The sequence below is a fragment of the Aulonocara stuartgranti genome, assembly GCF_965226115.1.
Source record: "Aulonocara stuartgranti genome assembly, chromosome: 9".
Taxonomy (NCBI): domain Eukaryota; kingdom Metazoa; phylum Chordata; class Actinopteri; order Cichliformes; family Cichlidae; genus Aulonocara; species Aulonocara stuartgranti.
This window is the reverse complement of record NC_138960.1, coordinates 7,824,237-7,846,157: the sequence shown is the minus strand read 5'-3', so window position 1 is coordinate 7,846,157 and position 21,921 is coordinate 7,824,237. Positions and strand designations below refer to the sequence as shown.

Sequence of the window (21,921 nt, the reverse complement as noted above, 5' to 3'; positions counted from 1 at the left end):
GTGCGATCAGCTGAGCGCACCATCCGCTCCGAGCTCCCTGACCTGCACTCAATCTACAGCAGACGGTGCTGGACCAAGGCCAGGAAGATTGTGAAGGACCTCAGCCATCCCAACAACAGACTGTTCTCTCTGTTGAGGTCAGGAAAGCGATTCCGCTCCCTGAAGACCAACACAGAGAGACTGAGGAGGAGCTTCTTCCCGCAGGTGATACGGTCTCTCAATCACATCACCACATAATACTGACCCACACATATGGTTCTTACACACACACTGGACATTCCGGACATTTGTTTACACTAGTGGGCACTTCACAACTACACTGCGTGGTCATCTAATCAAATCACTCACTTAGTCACACGTCACTTAAATAAATCACTTTTAAGCATTTTTGCACTGCACAAGACACTTAAATATGTGGATTGCACAACCCTGGACATTACATTTCTTTCATTACCATTTATTACTTGTACAGCTGCTCTTATTGTTCTATATTTCTTCATATATTCTTATATATTTTCTATATTGTGTATTTTGTTGTACAGTTATTTTATTTTTAACTTTCTTTTTTTTTTTTAATTTTCATATTTATTTCCTATCCTATTCATAGTCTTTTATTTTAGGTCACGAGCAGTTGTCTAAGCATTTCACTGCATATCGTGCTGTGTATGACTGTGTATGTGACAAATAAAATTTGAATTTGAATACAGTAAGTGATTGGGTCGTAGGACATGACTTGTAGGCTCCTAACATGTTCACCAGCAGCTGAAAAGATTGCCAACTTCAGTAAGTGACAACAACAACACTTGACACCACCTTTCTTCTTCTTCTTCTTCTTCTTCTTCTTCTTCTCTATATAAAAAGTCGTTTTCTATCGTCATGTGTCAACTGAAACAATTGGTTTTGTGAATTTTGACTTAACTCGCTTGCCGTTTCGTTTACCAGTGTCATGGCAACAAAAGTGGGAGGGGCACTTACTAGAGCCGATAGTGGTCTTGTTTCTATGGACACTGTGGTTGACTAGCTACCAGTAAAGGTGTTGTAAAGCAAGTTAAAATACACGGTAAGTTTGTACTAATACAGGTAAAAAACAGATAGTCATAACGTCATGACAGACAGCGGAAGAGACTTGCTTCATGGTGAATTAATGAGGAATACCTCGGTGTGGTTTCAGTTGTTGTATCTAATATTAGCTGAAGACCATCGGCTTTTCTAATAACGGGACTCTGTAGCATAAAAATACGCTTAACTGTAGTCACTCCTGTCCCAAGAAAGTGTGCTGGTGCTCTTCACAGTCTCGTTAACGCCGTTATTATAATACATTACTTGTTTATTTTTGCATTGCTGTCCTCTAGCGAGTTTTGATTGTTGGATATGTCTTTCTTTTGTTAAAGTTCTGCAGCTAACACAGACGTAAGGGTCTGGCTCTCTAGATTTTATTTAGCTATAATAATGATGGGAGGAGGGAGGGGATTATATAGTGTATATAGTACATGCCATTTATTTGAATGACCCACTATGGCCATCATGATACCAGTGCAAGCATCTGTCTTCTTTTTTTTAAAAATTATCCATGAATCCATCCAGAAATATTTATTTATTTCCTGTCATATCCAACAAGCAAACCAAGACTTAAAAGGCTGTTTTAAATGGTTCCTTTGTTAATGTTAAGTTTTAGAGTATCCCAGACACAGCGATGGGGATATCATTGACCAGGGCTGCCCAATGGACCATGGTCAGCTCCAGTACTGCAAAGCTGGCATCCACACCAATGAATGAGTCCTTGTTGAAAGAAATCCTGCACTTTGTGGAGCGCTTTAGTTCCCAACACCCACAGGAAGCTGAACATGTGTTTGAGGAGCCACTCCAGTGGAGTACCACTTTAGTGGCGTCTGATTTCAAAACAGACTACGACATCAGGTTGGTCTAATCATGAAGTGGGCAGCTGGCTGGCTCTCAGTATTATGTGTCTGTGCAGGATTTGCTGTCACCATGGTCTCCAAATGTTTTTACCTTAGACATACTCAAAGCTGCATGTGGACTGTAATTAATTTGTTTTTCAGCTTCAGTAAGATTGAGAACGTTCCACTGTATTTCATCAGAAGTACAAAAACAAAGACTCAGATCTCCATTAAGCATTTCAGGCAATTAAAGTTTCTTTTTTGTTTTATTTCCTACTCAGTGACTCAGATGTTCAGTCCCACGAAAGAGATAGTGAGGGCCATCCACTCCTGCAGCTCTCTCCACCGACTGTTTATGTACGCAGCTTCAGCCAGCTCTCTAAACTGCTTCATCTGGCAGATGATAAGAAGTTGGTGGAGGTTCGGGCATGTCTAGAAGGTAAATTTGCATCCTAAGCAGTCCAACCACCAGCATTCCTCCATAACCCACAGACTTAATGTGTTTGTCCTCCTTGTTACTGTGTACAGCCATCCAATTATGCCACCATTGGTAATTCTTTCTCTGAACTAATATATATTTCTTTAACAGATGGACACATGATGAATATAGTAATACTTATTTCATACTGCCAGTGGATTTGTTATGGAGAGATAATATTAGCTTAGTTTTGAAAAGAAACAAAGTACAGTCAAAGCCAGCTGTTTTTATAGTTCAGAATGAATCCAACTCATAGCATTTGAATTTGAATCGCTAAACCTCCCCTCTTTTGTTGTTCAGAAAACAAAGAGCCCCTGGTTAAGATTCTTGGTAGGAGCTTTTCCTCTGACCTGGCGATAGAAGCCCATGACGATGCAGTAAGTGTGGTAGACAGGACGAAGGAGGAAGGCTTATCTAAGGACTTGGAGGTCAAGGTCAAACTGTTTCAGTTGTTCCAAGACATGGACAAACAGATCCTTGACAAGCTTCTTAAAGACATATCAGAGTGAGTGCTCCACAATATTTCCATTTAGACATGTTCAAGCACATTTGAAACAGCCTATCTGATTGGACTAGGAAGCATATTGAAAAAAGTAACTACTAATGAATTATTGTTTTGTTTTCCTTAATATTCACAAAAGACAAGTAAGGCTGAACCCCAAAGCAGTGAAGAATGAAGTGGAAATCCTTCAAATGTTCTGCGGTGGAGGGGATAAAGGGCTGTTGAAGTCGCTGCGATACACATCAGGTTTGAATCAGTTCCACATTTTACTGGAATACGAGGAAAGCAGTCACTGTTAACTCTAATGCTGCATAAAAGCTGTGTTCTGCTGCTCTCAAAGACATGAGAGACAGATTCCAGTTTACAAAGTCATTTTTCAGCTCAGGTATTTTGCTTCATTGCATTGCATTTAGCAGCATGCACACATAATGACACATTTTATTCTATTCTACAGAAAAAGCAAACAAACAAAAAACCCCCCATTCAAATCCGATTTATATTGCAAGTATAACTATAGACATCATAACCAATGATATCATGCTGCACTGTTAGATGTCAGTAGATTAGCTACTGTAGGAAACATCAAAAACATGAAATTTAGACTGTGCCCCATGATGGCTGCACCAGCTGGTGTGGTTCAACTACTGTTTGCGTAAAAAGAAAATTGTTACACACTATATTTTTACTTTAATTCAAAACAATTTATATAGTGCCAAATCACAACCATCACCTTTATTTTGTAAGCTAAGCACCTAAAATAATACAGAGAAAACCTCAACAATCAGACAGCCCCTCTATGAGCAAGACAGCAGAGAAATTTAAGTGTTTTAATATATTAATATTTCATACTTTAAGGCTGCCTGTTTGTTTAAGGGAGATGAACAACACATTATAATTTTGCATAATTATATCACAGATGATAGACTAAATAAATAGATTTTAGGTAGATGCTTGTGCATTCTTAAAGTCCCTTCACCTAATTTATTTAAAAGTATTTTATAGCATATAACACCTTTAACTCCAGAAAATCATAAATCAAAATATGGATATTACCTGTCCACAGATTCATGGTGACATAGCTGCTCTTTTAACTGTTTGGTATCTTCGCTTTGTTTGGTTGTTGTTGAAATGGTTTACATGATTTTCTGGCTGAGATTCGGAGGTTTCTATGGACACTACTCACGTCGGCACTTATATTTCTGACCTCTTGTTATAACCGATTAAACGCGATCTCCTCCCTTTTGCCCCCATTTTTCTGGGCATGGGTGCTTAAAAAAAACAAACATCTGTCTCCTATTTTTGTGTCACATAGGAAAGAAGCATCAATACCTGATAAGAGACTTATTAATTTGGCCTTGCTGTGTATTATTGTGGTGTTTGGTGCAGTTTTCTTGTTTTGTGGGGTTGTTGTTTTTTTCAAGTGGAGATGAATATCTCTAACAAGTTCATTTGTTCACATTTGCATATCTTAATTTTTAAGAGAAATGTGTTTGAGTTTGTATACTATATGCATATAAGGCAACCATTTCCTTTTTCAGTATTTTTGTGTGGTGCATTTTTCTCTGTTTTAACAAGAGGCACAAAGTACATTTAAGTCGACCTAAGATGGTTTGTTTTAATTTTTACATGGTCTTACTGAGGTGATGCAAAGTGAAACAGGCATTCTTTTTTTTTGGTAATGTGCTGGAAAAGCTTGAAAATGGACCTTGAAAGTGCTTGAATTTGATGCTCAAAAATGCGTATGAACCCTGGTTAGAACCCTAACTTGAGTTCAGGAGATGAGGCTTGAAGCTGAATTCTTTTTTTCTGTGAAATAAACTCGAAAATCAACGGACTGTACCTTTAACCATTTCCAAGGTTATTAAGTTGGCTTTCTTGTTTTTGTTTTCAGACTTTCAATTTTCAAATGGCTATCGTGCCCCCCTGTGGAGACAGGTGCAGGGTGACATTTGCTACCTTGTGATTGAGCCCTGTGACACTGAAACCCTCTACATTACCTGTAGCACTGCTGGGAGTTTTCTCAATGGGGTAAGACTAGAAGTGAAAGGTACTGAAGAGGATTAGGGCCACTGGAAAAAAAAAGTGGGCACGTCTTTTTTTTTCTTCTTTTCCTGAATTCTGAGAAAAAAGTCAGAATTCTAACTTTTTTCTCAGATTTTTTTTCCAGTGGCCCTAATCCTCTTCCGTAGAAAGGCAGTGTGGTCCACATTGTGATCTTTTATATTTCTATATAAATATGACTTAAAACATAATCATTTCATTTTCACACAAGCTTTCAGATATGTTCTAACCTCAGCTCAACTGTAACTTTAACTAACAACAGCTGACATGTGAGCCACAATAAATTGTGGTTTTTGGAATAAAAAAAAGTTAATTTAACTTTGTTTTCACAGGGCATAAAACAGGAGGGGGAGGAGAATGGATATGAGCGAACAAGTGATGCTTATGAAGACCTGGTAACACTTCTGAAGAGCAGATCTCCACATTTTGCTGATAAAATAAACCAGGTAGAGTAGAATTATAGCAATTAACATAAACACATTAAGGTGTGTCTTTTTTTTTGCTGTGAATTGTAACTCTCTAAGCAAAAGTGTGTGGGTTCTCAAATGCCTCTTTGTCTTATGAACCTTCTCTCTAATCCTGTGATTTTATGACTGATGCTGTGTGATTCATATCTGTACACAGAGTTGGGATTCTGTAATCCAGGCTAAAAAATTTCGTTAGAGACCAAACAGACAGCAAAGCAGGGTATGCTTCTGGACATGACTTCAATGATTGAGCAGTTGTTAGTATATGAACCTGCAGTGTCCCTGTTTTTTTTACTTTTTATCAGACTTTGCTAATCAGTCAATAGTCTGCACCAACTCCCAGTTTATATTAGCATGTTGTACTACTCTCAGCCATTTAAGCTGAGTGAATGAATGTGAATTTTTTGCAATAGTGCAATACTATACATCTGTATATATGCCCAGATATACTGATGATAAGTGGACTACTGGAACTACTACTTGTCCATGTATGCCTTATACATGGACAAGGACTGACAACACAGAATTGATGGATGCTACTATTCCAGCCAATGCAGTAAGAGATCAGTTATCTTTAACACATGTGGGAACTATGGATGAACACAAAAGCCAACATCCACACTGCCCAAGAAGCACCTGGCAGCTCACTGCAATGACATCAATAAAAGATGAAGCTGGAGTTTAAGAGGCTATTGCACAGTGGAAACAGTAGTGAGCAATATGGACATAATGAACCAACTGTAGTAAAAGAGACCAGCAGAATTGAACTAGTTGATACCCAGCTGCCTACAGGGACAGAAGGATCTAATCTTTATCAGAGGAAAAAGATTGTGCCCAACCTCAAGTAGCCACTCAACCAAGAGCAGGAGTCCCCGGCTCACTGGCAAAATCCCATCAGTGAGGGAACATTACATCACCAGGATCATTAGCGAGGATATCAAGATGTCATTCAGACTGGGAACGTGTAGGCGAATAGCTGCAAAGAGAGGGAAGGTGATCCAAACTTGCTAGAAGATAGAATATCAGATAAAAAGTGCAGCTGCAAGTACCTTCTTATCCCACAGGCCAGTGGGAACTGAGGTGAAGTGAAGGCCTGCCATAGCCAAGTACCTCTAGAAGGTAAAAAAGGTTCTGAAAAGCAAACTGAACAGCAGGAATAAGATCATATGCTGATAGGGCATATGTATTGATGGAATAATAAGCTGGCCACAGGAGGTGATAGGTGGCATTGATGCCAAGACATAAAAAACTCCTTACAGTGCATTGAGGTCTCCACCTGAAGTCCGTGAAACCAACCCCCCTCTCTCTCTCCCTGCTTTCCTGTCTTTCTTCACTGCATCTGTCCAAATAAAGGCTAAAAGCAAAAAAAGGACAGCACAGAGACATTGTGTATAGGAAACATCTGTGCCGCATATGGACTAGACGTCCCCAAGTATCAATGGGAGAAACCACCAAAGTTGGCTGAGAACAACAGGGCTAATTTCCTGTAGTACTTTTGAGTTCCAGGCAGACAAGTACGAATTTGTCCATTTCTCATATAGTAGAACTGGAGAAAGTTGGTTAGCCTAGTAAAGTCAAACTGTGGGTTTGTATATTGACATACGTTTCCAATAGCACTTTGTGTTTTATAAAACACAAGCCAATGAAAAAAGCAATTGGGCATGCTTGGCTCTAGCTAATTCACAAACACAGCCCAAATAAATAAGTCCATATATTGTTGTTATGTCAATTTTGTGTTTTTAATTATAACTTTTTACTCTTTCGTGGTTTTTATATGAGTCTTCCTTGAGTGGCATGACCAAGACTTTGTCAGACATAGAGTTGCAAAAATGGATGGAAAATACAGCACGCTGATTGACAAGAAGTCAAAGAAATGCTAATCAGCTTAATCAGAATAGCTTTTTTTATATAAGCAAGAATTTGAGAAATGTACAGTCAGACTACAAAGCACTTTACAGTCAAATTTCGCTTGTTTTGTTGCAAATTGGAAGAGGTATTTACACTCATTCTTCAACTTCTCGCTTTCCCCCTTACCAGCAGGCTTCTGCAGTTCAAGAACTATCAACAAAAAAGGAAAAGACTGTGAATGAGCAACTACAGCTTGAGCTGCACACAACACGTAGGAACATATATGAACCAAGACCAAGTGGTATCTTGTCTACATGTGGGTATGTGATGATTCCTCACTTAAGAATTCTTCTGAATATTCATTGCATTGCAGGTATTCTTCTTGAAGAGCAGATGAACTTTGATGACCATGATGCCAAGTCTTTAATGCATGTGTTTAGTGTATCTGCTAAGATGTTATAAAAACATCGTTATATGGTTTAGAAATTCAAATTCTTTGCTCTCTGCTAAACACAAAACTTAGGAATAAGTATGAGAAAAGAATCCCCAAAAGATCTATCAAATTTGGTCTTTGATTGATAAATAGATCTAGCAAGGGCTGAGCTGTTGCAGCTTTACCTCAGGATATTTGTACCCATCTGAGGAGAAACTGGTCTTTTTAATCTTAATTGCTTAAAAAATGCTGAACCCTGTCCTGAATTGTTAAATAATGATTATGCCAGAAAAGTGACCATCTCAAAATAGAAGTAGGTATAATGAGTCTTATTTCACATCATTACAGTAAAACAGAGGAAAATAAAGGCCATAAGAGTTCTGAAGAGGAGGAAAAAAGTCTTAGACAAGGAGCCAAGAGCAAAATAAAAGCAGAATTCTCTGCATCTTCTTCACCTGGACACATGTCCTCCCAAAAACGGTAAGATCTCTTTTGTCAAAACCTACAAGGGTTCCTTCTTGCACTGCAGCTGGGCTAAATTAAACTAAGCAGAGGTTAAAAGTGCAAGGGATCTGATTGTAGCCATGAAGCAGCTATAATGACTCTTATTTCACCTCATTATAGTAAAACAGAGGAAAATAAACCCCTTAAGAGTTCTGAAGATGAGCACAAAAATCTAAGACAAAGAGCCAAGAGCAAGACGAAAGCAGAATTATCTGCATCTTCTTCACCTGGACACGTGTCTTCCCAGAAACTGTAAGTTTTCCTTTTAAGAGTTTCCTCTAGATCTGCAATTGGGGTAAATTCAACCAAGACGTTAGACATATAGGGTTTTGATTGTATGTCTAATTAAAAAGGCAGAAGTTGCTCTTGTGTATTTTAGGAAGACATCAGCAGGAGCCCTGCCAGGGGAACTTTTCAGTGAGAGCTCCACTGAGAGTGAAGAGGAAGAGGAGCAGCCATATCGCCATCCAGAGACTAACACAGACCTGCCCTCTGAATACTGGCAAATCCAGAAACTGGTTAAGTATCTCAAGGTATGATAAGTTCACTCTGCACAACAGAAGCAAACTCAGGTTTCACAAAAACCTCTTTGTGTGTGTGTGTGTGTCTGGACGCCACACAGCACAGTTATTTATAGTTTGCCCAGTAGTCATTTTATAATATCATTACCATTAGATGCTGAAACCTACCATGAGCCAAACTGAACACCAGGAATTCAGCAAATCATTTTTTTTCTATCAGTGTTAACCAGCACAACGCTAAACACTTAAAGTACAAGGCTGTGGCATCAATGAAACAGCTCCAGCATGTGTAGCATTATGAAAAAAAACAACAGAGTAAGAGGGAAGAGCAGTATAAGAGAATGGAGAATTCTTAATGTTATTTCCTCCTCTCCTACTTTTTAATTCATTTGTGTTTGAAATTATTGTTTCAGGATGGTGACCAGATAGTCACTGTTGACACTCTTTGTGCCATGATGGACTTTAATTTGATGCAGGAGTCATGCCAAATGGCTATCCAGGACACAGGTGGCCTTAAAGTCCTCCTTAACTTGCTGGATACAGATGAACACAAATGCAAAGTGAGTTGCCATGACAAAGTTGGACCTGCATGGCCTGCTGGCATGAACAGAGCTGGCCATGTGTGCCAGCCTGTGTTTTAGTTTCAGAAACATGAGTGCAAGGTAGAAAGCATGCTGTTTAAAAAATGGGGTAGCAATTATTCTATAGCATTCCTAATGAGATGTGTGGGTTGGTGCTTTTCAACTGGGTTGTACTGCAACATTTTATCTACTTTTAGTGGAAAGTTTTGCTACTTTTTTGGCTACTAGAGACCTCTTGTAGGCATAAGTTTCTTTATCATAAAACAAACATAATTTTTAACTGGTTATATTTAATATTAATGTGTGTTCTTGTGATTAGATCGGATCTCTAAAAATACTGAGAACCATCAGCCACAACTCGCAAATCCGTCGGGTTATTGTTGACATGAAAGGCGTGCAGAGCATAGTGAAGATCCTGGACTCACCAGTCAAGGAACTGAAGGCCTTAGCTGCCGAGACCATCGCTAACGTGGCCAAGTTCCGCAGAGCAAGAAGAAATGTCAGGTTATATGGTGGTATCAATAAACTGGTGAGTGTAAGCAGAGTAAAATGCAAGTTCAGAGTGTGACATGGCTCAAGCTCTACAATCCCATGGTGAGGAATGCAGCAGGAAAAAACACTGCAGATTTGAGCCTGATCTTTCTGTACTGGTAATAACGAAAAATGTCCAACAGTGGCAGATTTTCCTTGAAAACACAGGTCAGCTTATTTATGATGTAGTATTTCTTTGTAATAACCTCAGAAAACCTGAAAACCTTGAGAAAAATTCTGTTTTATTCTGATGAAATCCATATATTAACATAGTTCAAAGGTTTTTTTTTGTTGTTTTGGCTTCCTTGAAGTAAAGAATTATGTTCCCTTTTCACACAATAGATGCCTGATAGTGGTCATCAGTTGTTTTTTTTAATTAGAAAGTGGGTGCTGGGTACCAGATAGAATGTCTCCTACATCCTCTGACCTGCATTTGTGATTATTGATGGAGGGATCTTTGACTGGACTGCCTTCCTAATTTAGCCACCATGTCTTGTTTATTTTGTTCAGCTCCAAATCAAATGAACACAGAATGATGGCTTTAAATGGTCACACTGGGCTTTTCAGCATCAACATCTATCCTGACAGTTTTCCACTCCTAACTTCTCTGTTGTTTTAATTCTCCCTGAATGAAATGTTCTAGTAACAGAACTTTAATCCCACCCATCATGACCAAAAATGAGCTATTTCCATCTGGAACCATCAATTATTACCCAAATCTAGCAAATAAATTTTTTGAGTTTAGTTCTTGAATTTGTGTTAGGCTCACAGATCTTATATGTAGAGAATATCAGATTAAATACAGAGTGTGTTTGCTTGTCTGCACACAGCTTCATCTGTGTGTTTATATACATGTAAGTTTTGGGGTGTCTATATCTCCAATCAGGTAAAGCTGCTGGACTGCCTTCCTAATTTCGCCAGCCTTACTCCCAGCCAGGAGGAGGATATAGAGGTGGCCTGTTGTGGGGCTTTAGCATTATGGAGCTGCAGCAGGAGCACCAAGAACAAGAAGGCCATTCGGAAGGCTGGGGGTATCCCTCTGCTGGGACGCCTGCTCAAGTCTCCACTTCAGAAAATGCTTATTCCAGTGGTTGGCACCCTACAGGAATGTGCTTCAGAGGTGAGAGGGGCCTAGGATTGACAACAAGTCGTCAAATTAAAACATCTATTCAAAGTGTTAAAACAAATACTGCAAATCATTTTTATTAAATGACAATGCCAGTAATTTCCCTTTCTTTTTTATTGTAAATACATTTATAGAACTGATAATAGTTTTGCATTTTCTAATTAGTTTTTATTTTTATTTCATTTTAACTTTAAAAAAAATTAAAATTTAGTTTCAGAGTTAACTTTCTTATTTACATTTTCTTTGTTGTTGTTTAAAAATGTTTAGTTTTTAGTTTCTGCTGGTTTTCTACTAGTTTCAAAGCTTGTGACCATAGGTGAGGGTAGGGACGTAAATAGACCAGCTTTGCTTTCACATTTAGCTTTCTCTTGACCACGACGGACGAGTACAGCAGCCGCAATCTATTTGTCAATCTTCTGCCCCTGTCTTCCCTCAATCAAGGGAACAAGAATCCCTCCACTTGGGACAGCAACGAGCCCCTTATCTGGAGGGGTCAAAATATTTACCCTATTTCTGCTGATGGCCATGGCCTTAGACGTGTAGGAGTTAATTCTCATATTCACTGGTTCATGCTCGACTGTGAATTGCTCCAGTGTGAGCTGGAGACCACCGCCTGCAGCCAACAAGACCACATGAGATACTGGGTGCCACGAACCGTAACTTTCCGATGCTTGGTTGTTCATACAAATTCTGTGCTTAAAGGTTATGAACAAAATGTGTGACATAGGAGAGCACTGGATGAGCACAAAACAATTCTGACTTATTGTCATTCTTTCCTTAACTCTCCCCACAAAGTTGGAAGCATGAACTTGTCAGAAATGCTTTGGTATGCTGAAAATTTTTTAATTCCTTCTACTGGAACTAAGGGGCAAAGCCCAAGTCCTGAAAAACAACCACACACCATAATCCCCCATCCACCAAACTTTACACTTGGCACAGTGCAGTTAGTCAAGTATCACTCCAACCACCAAACCAGACTCTTCCAGCCAGAGAAGCATGATTTTTCACTCCAGGCATGCTTTACAACATGGCATCCAACACTTTGCATTGCACTTATAGATGTAAGGCTTAATTGGAGCTCCTCGGCCATGGAAAACAAATCCATGAAGCTCTCTATGCACTGTTCTTGAGCTAATACCACTAATAGTTGACTGTCGGCTGTCTAGTAGCTAGGAAGTATTCATGGCTGGATTTGTTGCACAGGTGGCATCCTATCACAGTGCAACGCTGGAATTCACTGAGCTCCTGAGAGCAACCCATTCTTTCTTTCTAATGTTTATAGAAACAGTGTGCATTCCTAAGTGCTTGATTTTATATACCTGTGACCACAGAAGTGATTGGAACACCTACATTCAGTGATTTGGATAGATGAGTGAATACATTTGGCAATATAGTGCAGGTCCAATAACAGAACACCATTTGGTTTTACTATTGTTGCCTATATGAGTGTGGAAGTCTCCTAGTAGGAAAACAGAGGCTCCAGACAGAGCACTGTCGAGCACACCACCCAGCAACTCCAAGAAGGGTGGATACTATGGGTACACTGGGTACTCCAAGCGCAAACAACATCCAGGACCTATTCCCTGGCTTGCAGGTGCAGGGATCAAACGCTCTTGTCCACTGATTAAAACTCTAATTCAAGGATGCCCACCGCAGCCCACCACCTCCCATTGAAGGCAACTCTAGACTAGAACAGAGTCCAGTCCTTCTCTAGGAGACTGGTTCCATAGCTCAAGCCATGTGTTGAGGTGAGGCTATATCTAGCCAGTATCTCTCAACCTCACACACTAGTTCAGGCTCCTTCCCCACTAGAGAGGAGACTGGGAGGCTGGGACTCAGTCGCCAGCCTCAATAGCCACCAATTGGTCCTCCATGGCCTTCACTCTTGGCTGCTGCCTGAGACACACTGAGCCTAACCCTACAGCACCTCATGGTTCATTCATGGTTATGTGATCTGTTTATTCTTGTGTCACTACAGGAGAGCTACAGGAATGACATTCAGACTTTAGGCATGATCAAAGATTTGGTCAGAAACCTAAGCAGTGACAACGATGAGCTACAAATGCACTGTGCCAGTGCTATCTTTAAGGTACCGTGTTTCTTGTCTGTGTCTTGGATCCATTGGAGAATAAAGGATTTGGACTAAAAGAGTTCTATACAGTGTTAACATAGCTCTCACTTCTTTCTTTTTGCTCTGCAGTGTGCAGAGGATAAGCAAACCCGTGACCTGGTGCGCAAGTATAAAGGTCTGCAGCCACTGGTCTCACTGCTGCATAAAGCAGACAACAAGCAACTTCTGGCTGCTGCTACCGGAGCAATATGGAAATGTTCCATAAGCCAGGAGAATGTAACTAAGTATGAATACCTCAGACAGCACAGCGGTACCACTCATTAACACACACAGATTTTAAAAGAGAATATAAAAGAGACACAAAGAACAATGTATTCATAACTTTTTAGTGTTCGTTATTAGATGTAACAGATTAGTATGACTTTGACAAATCTCTTGATGAAATAGTTTGATAGCAGTAAAACACTGAATCGTCCACATATGCCCATGCCTTTCGAACATATGTTTGCCAGAATGATGCAGTCTGTGAACACATGAGTAGCAGCGGTGGATATAGAACGCATCCTGCCGACTTCTGTACATGAGGGACATTATACCATCACCACATGTTATTTTTATAGATTTCAGTTTTTTCCACAGCTAAACAAAAGGATCAGCGTGGATGCTGATTGCATAGACGTCAGGATGTGTTGGTTATTCCCTTCAGTTTAGCAAATGAACTCATAAGCTAGTCTGTTGTAATAATTGTTATGATTTAAAAAAAAAAAGTACTATATGAAGTTGAAAGCTTTTTCCTGAGGTGAGAAAATGCATTTTTTCTTATGTGTAGTTCAGATTTTAGTGGAATTCTAAAAATAATTAGAAAAAGGGTTCAGTAGCACTCACAAGGCTTTCTGCACTTCATATATCATAACTGACACAATGAAAGCTTAACTGGCCATGACTAATTTAGCAGCTTAAAACACTTGTTGTCAGTACAGGGTCTCTGCCTCACTTAATGAATTGTCACACTATAAAACAGTTATCCAGCTACCGATAATGATAATAATAATAACAGAAGAAGCGCTCAGACAGTGCAAACCTCAGCCAAGGCAGCTCACTCTCTGGGCTGTATTTACTTTCAAGGAAACAGTATTGTATTTTGTTCCTATCGTTTTCTTTGTTCTTTGAAAGTGAGGTCAGAGGTCAAATGTTACATGATATTTGGATGAAAACTATAAAGTAATATTTAGAATTCCCATATGCCAGTATCACTTCCTAAATGTTTCCACTACAAACAATGGCAGTAGAATTTTAAGCAGTTTACGACATAAAAGACATTTTATGAACATTTGACCATGAAAGAGAGATGAGAGGTCCAAAGTAATGTGATATTTAGAATCTCTTATATGCTGTTATCATACAAACAATGGCAGTAACAAACATAGTTTTAAATAGGTCTTTGTACGGTACTTTCTCTATGTTGACAATACACTCTACACTTGAAGCTATTTACCAATTTTTGACCAATTAATTATCAACTCAACCTTTGAGACCTCGGAGGATGTTAGCCAAACTTTAATGGATAGTAAACATGACCCCACTCTACAGCCTTAGACATTTTTATAAGGATTATAAAAACAATTTTAGTGTTTACAGAAAGAATGACATGCATGCATGCACACACGCACAAACACTTTCACGTACATAACCTCCATGGGAGAAGAAATGATGCCATTAATCTTATGTAAAGCACATTTAGTGACACTACAAAGACTAAAAAACACTTTGGTTGTCCTCACTCTAACTTTAACTTATCACAAAGGTTGACAGCGTTCTCTCATTTTGTGGTTTGGTTTCCGTGTGTTGTGTTATGTTGTGTTTTTTGGATGACATGCACAGCTGGATATGAATGAAGGTGAAATTGGCCGCCTCTTCGGGAGGAAACCAGCATGATGTACAGCAAATGTTTTTAATTCCCACTTGAATGTGTAAGTGGATCTGTTTTTTCGAACTCTCTCAGGCTTATCACTTAACCTTCTAGGACCTGGCGTCCACATATTTGGACATCACATTTTGGGTTATTTAGACCAAAATACTCAATTTTGCTCGACAAGGGCCTGATATCCACTTACAAGGACATTATACTGCTACTGTTCTATCAAAATTTTAAACGAATATCCTCATATGTGGCTCTTATTTTTCTTAAAAACAAAAATAAGGCCCCAATGTGACCAAATATCAAAGAGAAATGAAAAATGCATGCCGTAGAGGAGTGCGGGTCTTAGGAGGTTGAAATGTCTAGGTCAGGCAAAAGTTTGGAATGAAGCGACAGAGCCATTACTGTCAAAAAGGAAAGGCTGTTAATGGTAACAGGGTTTTAGGGGCATGCGCTCATTTCAGAATCAGTCACAGGCTGAGTGGCGTACTGAAATGACAATCATTTTTGAATATGTTTTGTTACAGGAGTATTGAGAGGGAAGTCGACTTTCTTCTCTTTTCCGTCATTAAGTTCATGGTCAAATGAGACCCTGTGGCCCACTGCAAACAACAGGATGTTTTTTTCTTTTCTGTGACTGATGATTTACATGGTCTGGACAGCAGCACATATTAGCCATTTTCTTGATTAATGATAATACAGACATTGATTCCATGGTGCAGTTAAAAGGCAAAACTGGAGCCACACAGTGTGCTGGCTGTTGACATTTTACATTTATTTTTGACTTGGTTTTCTTCCCATTGTAGATATGCATGTGTTTTCCTAGTATTTCATGCTGGATTTAGTCAGAAACGGCATGAAAGGAGAAGGGGAGTAGAGGTGGGTTGCAGTGTGGCTTGCAGATGCAACTAAGTCAATGCTAAGTTTGAGTAGTATGCCCTGCATGGGGTTCTAGACATAGTGATAGTCATCAGTCTGTTGTTCAAACCACTTCACACCGTGGTCCAGACATGGTTCAGACTAGTGAATGGATTAAAAAGTGAGATAAGAAGTACTTTATTCATCCCCTGACTTTCCACCTATGTATTTTTTTGCTGCCAATGGTAGCACAAATGTTTACAGTTCCCAGTCTAGCACAACCTGGTAAACACTACTAAACTCTTAGTGTTGTTTTACATTCTTTGGTTAATATAATTAATTGCTAAATTATTCTAAGTGATATCATACAACCCCAGTTTTGTCTTCTTTCCTTAAAGGTTTCAAGAGTACAAAGCCTTGGAGATCTTGGTGAATCTACTAACTGATCAACCCGAAGAAGTCTTGGTCAATGTAGTGGGAGCCCTGGGAGAATTTGCCCAGATACCTGCTAACAAGGCTGCCATCCGTGAGTTTGGAGGCATCAAACCACTAGTTAAGTTGCTCACAAGCCCAAACCAGGTATCTAGATTTTTTTTCTATTTTTGCATTAATGGTGATGCCATGTTTACAACTTGCTCCTTTACCGATTCAACCTCCTGTAATCTAACCAGGCGCTGCTTGTGAATGTTACCAAAGCAGTGGGTGCCTGTGCAACAAATAAGGATAACATGGTGTAAGTCTGTCTCTTTCTGTACATCACAAGTACAATTTACACAAGACAAACTGCCTGTTAAAATGTGATGTGTCTGACTCATATATTCATACACTCACATATTCTTGACAATACGGTCATACCGTTTTACAAAAGAATGACATCAAGTCAAGGATCTAAACACGGTATCATTAACTGGTCATGCATTGATGCTTCAAGAAATCTCCTGTTTTTTACATTTGTAATTATGCAGGTAGGTTACCCTGTTATCCCCGGCTTAATGACAGGTTTTAAAAGCTTTGTTTATTGTACCTGCTGTGTTAAATGTGGTTGTGGTTTAATTCCCAGTGTTTTACTATCGGCCTGCAGTCACTGTTAGGAGGTGAGCTGGTCAGACTAACATACCTAAACCTAAATACAACTTAATGTCAGAATTCACGTTGTTAGTTATCTATTAGTGCTAACTAACAATAAACCCATTACATGTGTTTGGGATAAAAAGCCCAATAAAAAATTGTTAGTATGATAAAATATAGCCAGTTACTGTGGGGAGTTTCACACAGTGGGCAAAATGTGTTTACAATTGTTTATTTGTTTGTTCATTCCGTCTTTCATTCCCTCTTTTCTCACAACACTTCCATGTCTTTCTCTCTCTTCAGAATCATTGACCAGCTTGATGGAATCCGTCTGGTGTGGTCGCTGCTAAAAACCCCCAGTGCAGATGTTCAGTCTAGTGCTGCTTGGGCTCTTTGTGCATGCATTGAAAATGCAGAGGTATGTATTTCTTTAGTTGTCTGTGACTTAAAACTGGGTCTTTTGTGTCTCCTGTTTGTGTGAAGTGAAGCACATATTTATCCTGTAAACCAAAGAGTTCTGCAGTGTTTTTGCCAGACTGAGTAAATATCCTGTGGCATGGCTTCTGATTTCCCAGCTGAAAATCTTCTCTGAACATGCTACCAGCTCCAGAGGCACACAGTTGGGGTGGCTGTAGCTCAGAGGACAGAGCAACCATGCACAGAATAACATTATATTCATTTGTAACCGTGGTATGTTAAAAGCATAGAAAACATATAAACTTATGAAATGCTGTAAATTAAATATTGATGTACCCACTGTGTCCAAATCCAGTGGACTACCACCTTTAAACCTCTAGCTCAGCAGTTTGGACATTTTTGTGTTGTTATTGTGTGCCAATATTTGAACAAGGTTATGCTAAGTTGTGTGGTTAGCAAGGCCAATCCATATTTTGGACCAGTGTAGATTCCAGTTAAATTGAGCTTTAACACAGAAAATAATTTAAGCATCAGTTACTCGTGTTGTTTGTCAGAGTCCACTTCAGTGATTTGAAAGTTGATAGATCGATAGATCGATTTATAGATAGATAGATGATAGATAAAAATTAAAATTAAAAAGAAAAAAAATGTGGAGGAATTCAAGTATCTCGGGGTCTTGTTCGCGAGTGATGGGAGAAGGGAGCCGGAGATCGACAGACGGATTGGGGCTGCAGCTGCAGTAATGCAGACGCTGCACCGGTCCGTCGTGGTGAAGAGGGAGCTGAGTGTAAAAGCGAAGCTCTCAATTTACCGGTCGATCTACGCCCCTACCCTCACCTATGGCCACGAGCTGTGGGTAGTGACCGAAAGAACGAGATCGCGGATACAAGCGGCAGAAATGAGCTTCCTCCGAAGGGTGGCTGGCCTCTCCCTTAGAGATAGGGTGAGAAGTTCGGCCATCCGGGAGGGGCTCAGAGTGGAGCCGCTGCTCCACATCGAAAGGAGCCAGCTGAGGTGGTTCGGGCATCTGACAAGGATGCCTCCTGGGCGCTTCCTGAGTGAGGTGTTCCAGGCATGTCCCACCGGGAGGAGGCCCCGGGGCAGACCCAGGACACGCTGGAGAGATTATATCTCTCGGCTGGCCTGGGAACGCCTTGGTGTTCCCCCGGATAAGCTGGAGGAGGTGGCTGGGGAGAGGGAGGTCTGGGCCTCTTTGCTTAGGCTGCTGCCCCCACGACCCGGCCTCGGATAAAGCGGATGAAGATGGATGGATGGATGGATGGATGGATGGATGGATGGATGGAAGAAAAAAAATGTAAATGCTTGCATTCTGTTTTTATTTACATTTTAAAAGGCATCCTGATATTTTCTGGAAACAGGGTTGGGCTTTGTTAGTACTTATTCACTGGATCCACTGGACTGGATTCTTAGGACTGCTCCCCTATTGATCATCTTCTGTGTTCATTTGCAGCTAATAACAGACTTTTTGACTCTAGGATGCAGGAGAAACTGCACGCTCGCTCATCGGTGGATTCCAACTGATTGTTAAATTGCTGAGCTCAACAAACAATGAGGTGCTGGCAAGTATTTGTGCTGCCATCTGCAAAATAGCCAAAGATGAGGAGAATCTGGCAATCCTCACTGATTTCGGGGTTGTCCCATCGCTGGCCAAGCTGACTAACACAGTAAGAACACCTCACAGCTGGAGAAAAACAACAGGGTTGTAGTGTTGTTGTCAGTATTCATATACCGTCTTTATGCTGAGTTTAGGTGCTCTTTAATCACTCACTGCTGTATGAATCCAGCTAATGAGGGGTGCATTAGTAGACACAACTTGTTCTGGGCAATGTAAAAAATGCTGTCTGGGATTCAGTAGCGTCTTATTTCTCTCCAGACTCATGACAGGCTCCGTCACCATCTTGCTGATGCCATCGCACAGTGCTGCATGTGGGGCAGCAATAGGGCATCATTTGGTGAGGCTGGAGCTGTGGCACCACTTGTGCGTAACCTTAAGTCGAAAGAAGGCTCGGTACAGCGGAGCACAGCCATGGCCCTGTATCAGCTGTCAAGGAATCCCAACAACTGTATTACCATGCATGAAAAAGAAGTAGTTCAGGTCAGTTACAGTGCTGTGGTACCTAGATATCTGACTCCAAAATTCAGTCACATTCAAACTGCTTTTTTGTTTCCTCCATTTAGACTTACATTTTTATTAGATTTTTTTTAACGGGTGGTAAGAATGTGCCAATTTAAGAAATACTTTTTAAATCTGTGTCTATGTTTGCCCTTATTAATGTACCAGTTAAGAGTTGCAACATTACTCCATAATGTATATTTGGATTTTAATCACATGAAACACAAATGTTTCACACACACTCCTCGACACTGAGCAGACTGCTTTTGTATTTTTCTACAAAATAATGTGGTTATAAGTAGAAGAACAGCAGTTTTTTAGATTTTAACCGGACTTATTCTGTAAGTTCACAGCTTTTTCATCCACAGGCTAGCTCACTTCATCTTCTGGTTTTTCTGGGAAAATCCTAGGAATGCCTTGCCTCTGCTTCTTTGCTAACCACACCGATGTGTGGACTGGTGTATTATAATGCATCTCATGCTTTGAAATGTGATGTGTTTCTGGTGTTTTAATTCAGTTTTGAGAAACACTCTTTAGTAAATGAGATTTGTTGGGAATACATTCTTCTGCTGGTTGTCAGCTCTGTCCTGTATACTTCCACAGCCACTGATCCACATGATGGGATCCAATGACGAGGAGCTTCAAGAAGCTGCTGCCGGCTGTGTGCGCAGCATCCGACTACTGTACATGGCTAACAGGAATGCTGAGTTATTCACTTTTAGAAACTGATCACAGCAACACCCCTGGATATGTAAGAGGGACTATACAAAAATGATCAGCGCAGTTATGTAATGTGTTACTTTAAAGAACTGTGTTTTTCCAGGCTTATCAAATTTCGTTTGGACCATTTAATTGTTAGAAAAAAAATTCCTACACTTTCTGCTCTAATAACGAAAGTGTTCACTGAACTGTCTGAACTGTCTTTCAGATATATTCTATCTGTTGGTTTCAAATAAACTGCTTTACCTTGATCGACGAGTGTATATTTGTTGGCTTTCTTGTTTCGATTTCAACAGGGAACTTTGATCCTGAGCTCCTACTTTACAGCTCAGGTGCCTACAACAGAGTATTAGGACCGATTTAAGAAAAAAATATGTTCATTTTGAGAAAAAAGTTGAAAGTTAAATGTGGATATTAAAGTTGTCATTTGAAGTCAAACAACTGCCACAGCTGCTTGACCCTCTACAAAATGCCTCGTATTGATGAGGTAGTGAAAACCTTGATCAGTCATCTTATTGTGTCTTGTGATATAGCATACATGCTCTTTACTGCATGAGGCTATAACAGTGATATCCTTGCATCTGTTCATTGCCAACCATTTCACTTTGTACAAATCCAGCCAACTCTTCAAGTTTGAAGATAATCTGTACTCAAGTCTACTAATTTATAATTACTCAGGCTTCATTAATGACTAGTTATAATATTGCTTTGCAGTATTATGTTCCAAACGGAAGGACTAAATACCAGCCAAAGGGGGTTTTCACAAGCTGGCAACTCTGAGTAGTATTTCAGACTCAGGAGGGAGCCGGGACAAGGTAACTGCGCTCACACTGCAGCAGGAATGGAGCCACGTTACTGAGACTCAGGACAGGGATGATGTAGAGGACAAACACGTATACAACTTTGAACGAACTGGACCGAGTTTGCATGGCTCTTTATTCTCACCTGTAACCCCATATAGAAAACTAAATGTCATAAATGGTGACACAGGTTGGAACTTAAAAATACTGCTTGGGTGTTTAGTTTCTGTGCTTTTGTTGCACGGAATTAGCGCAATGTTAATGATGAAAGCTCAAAGGTGCTTCTCTTGTCAGGACAGATTTCAGTATTTAACTAGAAATTACAAGTTGAATAGAATAGAATTGAAGTTTACTGCATTGATGCGCACGAGTCACATAACATTTATTTAGCCACTGTACTCATAATTGATCTGCTGTCTGCACGCGTTCTTCACAGGGATGGCTGTGGCTCAAGTGGTAGAGCAGATCAGCTACTAATCGGAAGGTCGTTGGTTCGATCCTTGGCTTCCCCAGTCTGCATGGCGAGTATCCCTAGGCAAGATACTAACCCCAAATTGCCCTCCGATGTGAATGCAGGTTAGTTTGCACTTGTGTATAGAAGTGCTTGTGAATGAGCCATGTTGTATAGAGTGCTTTGAGTACTCCGGGAGAGTAGAAAAGCACTATATAAGAATCAGTGCATTTACCATTCACAGGTGAGACTGAGTCCTTTACAGCTCAGGAAAAGCAGACTTCGAGAAAGACTTTCATTTAAGGGCTCACATGATAATGAATTCATAGGAAATTCATATATTGTCATTTTTCATCTTGTGTAATTTCACTTTAGTGATCTTTTATGAGTTGATGTTGTAGCTCTACTCACCAGTCATAAATAGTGAGGAGGTAAAATTATTAACAAGATAATCGACCTCTGTTAGAGTAGCGTTCAAGTAGCTGCTCTGCTCTGTGTTGGTACAGGGCATTGACGATGATAACAGTGGGTGGA

At 39.9% G+C, this 21,921-nt stretch overlaps 1 protein-coding gene across 3 annotated transcripts; it reads left to right on the top strand.

Annotated features, from left to right (window-relative positions):
• Window positions 1-943: 943 nt before the first annotated feature.
• LOC309713674 (outer dynein arm-docking complex subunit 2-like) lies at window positions 944-20,328 on the top strand. 3 transcript variants are annotated; one of them, XM_082545471.1, is made up of 22 exons: window positions 944-1,060; window positions 1,670-1,917; window positions 2,180-2,337; window positions 2,677-2,881; window positions 3,018-3,124; window positions 4,770-4,906; window positions 5,272-5,385; window positions 7,447-7,574; window positions 8,036-8,167; window positions 8,312-8,443; window positions 8,571-8,724; window positions 9,126-9,272; window positions 9,613-9,822; window positions 10,711-10,944; window positions 12,929-13,039; window positions 13,151-13,305; window positions 16,196-16,376; window positions 16,469-16,530; window positions 17,169-17,283; window positions 18,779-18,967; window positions 19,177-19,398; window positions 20,020-20,328. In XM_082545471.1, the coding sequence occupies exons 2-22, from the start codon at window positions 1,694-1,696 to the stop codon at window positions 20,143-20,145; spliced, it is 3,243 nt and encodes a 1,080-aa protein (XP_082401597.1). In that variant the 5' UTR covers window positions 944-1,060; window positions 1,670-1,693; the 3' UTR covers window positions 20,146-20,328. The 3 variants fall into 3 exon arrangements, with proteins under 3 accessions (XP_082401597.1, XP_082401596.1, XP_082401595.1); XM_082545470.1 differs by having other exon boundaries at window positions 945-1,060; window positions 1,676-1,917; window positions 7,444-7,574; XM_082545469.1 differs by having other exon boundaries at window positions 945-1,060; window positions 7,444-7,574.
• The last annotated feature ends 1,593 nt before the right edge of the window (window positions 20,329-21,921 follow it).

What these genes read in the sequence shown, in the direction of transcription:
- LOC309713674 (XM_082545470.1), top strand. Translation starts at nt 1,694, where the DNA reads ATGGGGATATCATTGACCAGGGCTGCCCAATGGACCATGGTCAGCTCC. An exon ending in GGTATCTTGTCTACATGTGG is followed by an intron (nt 7,575 to 8,035) that starts GTATGTGATGAT and finishes ACATCATTACAG; the next exon opens with TAAAACAGAGGAAAATAAAG. An exon ending in TACAGGAATGTGCTTCAGAG is followed by an intron (nt 10,945 to 12,928) that starts GTGAGAGGGGCC and finishes GTGTCACTACAG; the next exon opens with GAGAGCTACAGGAATGACAT.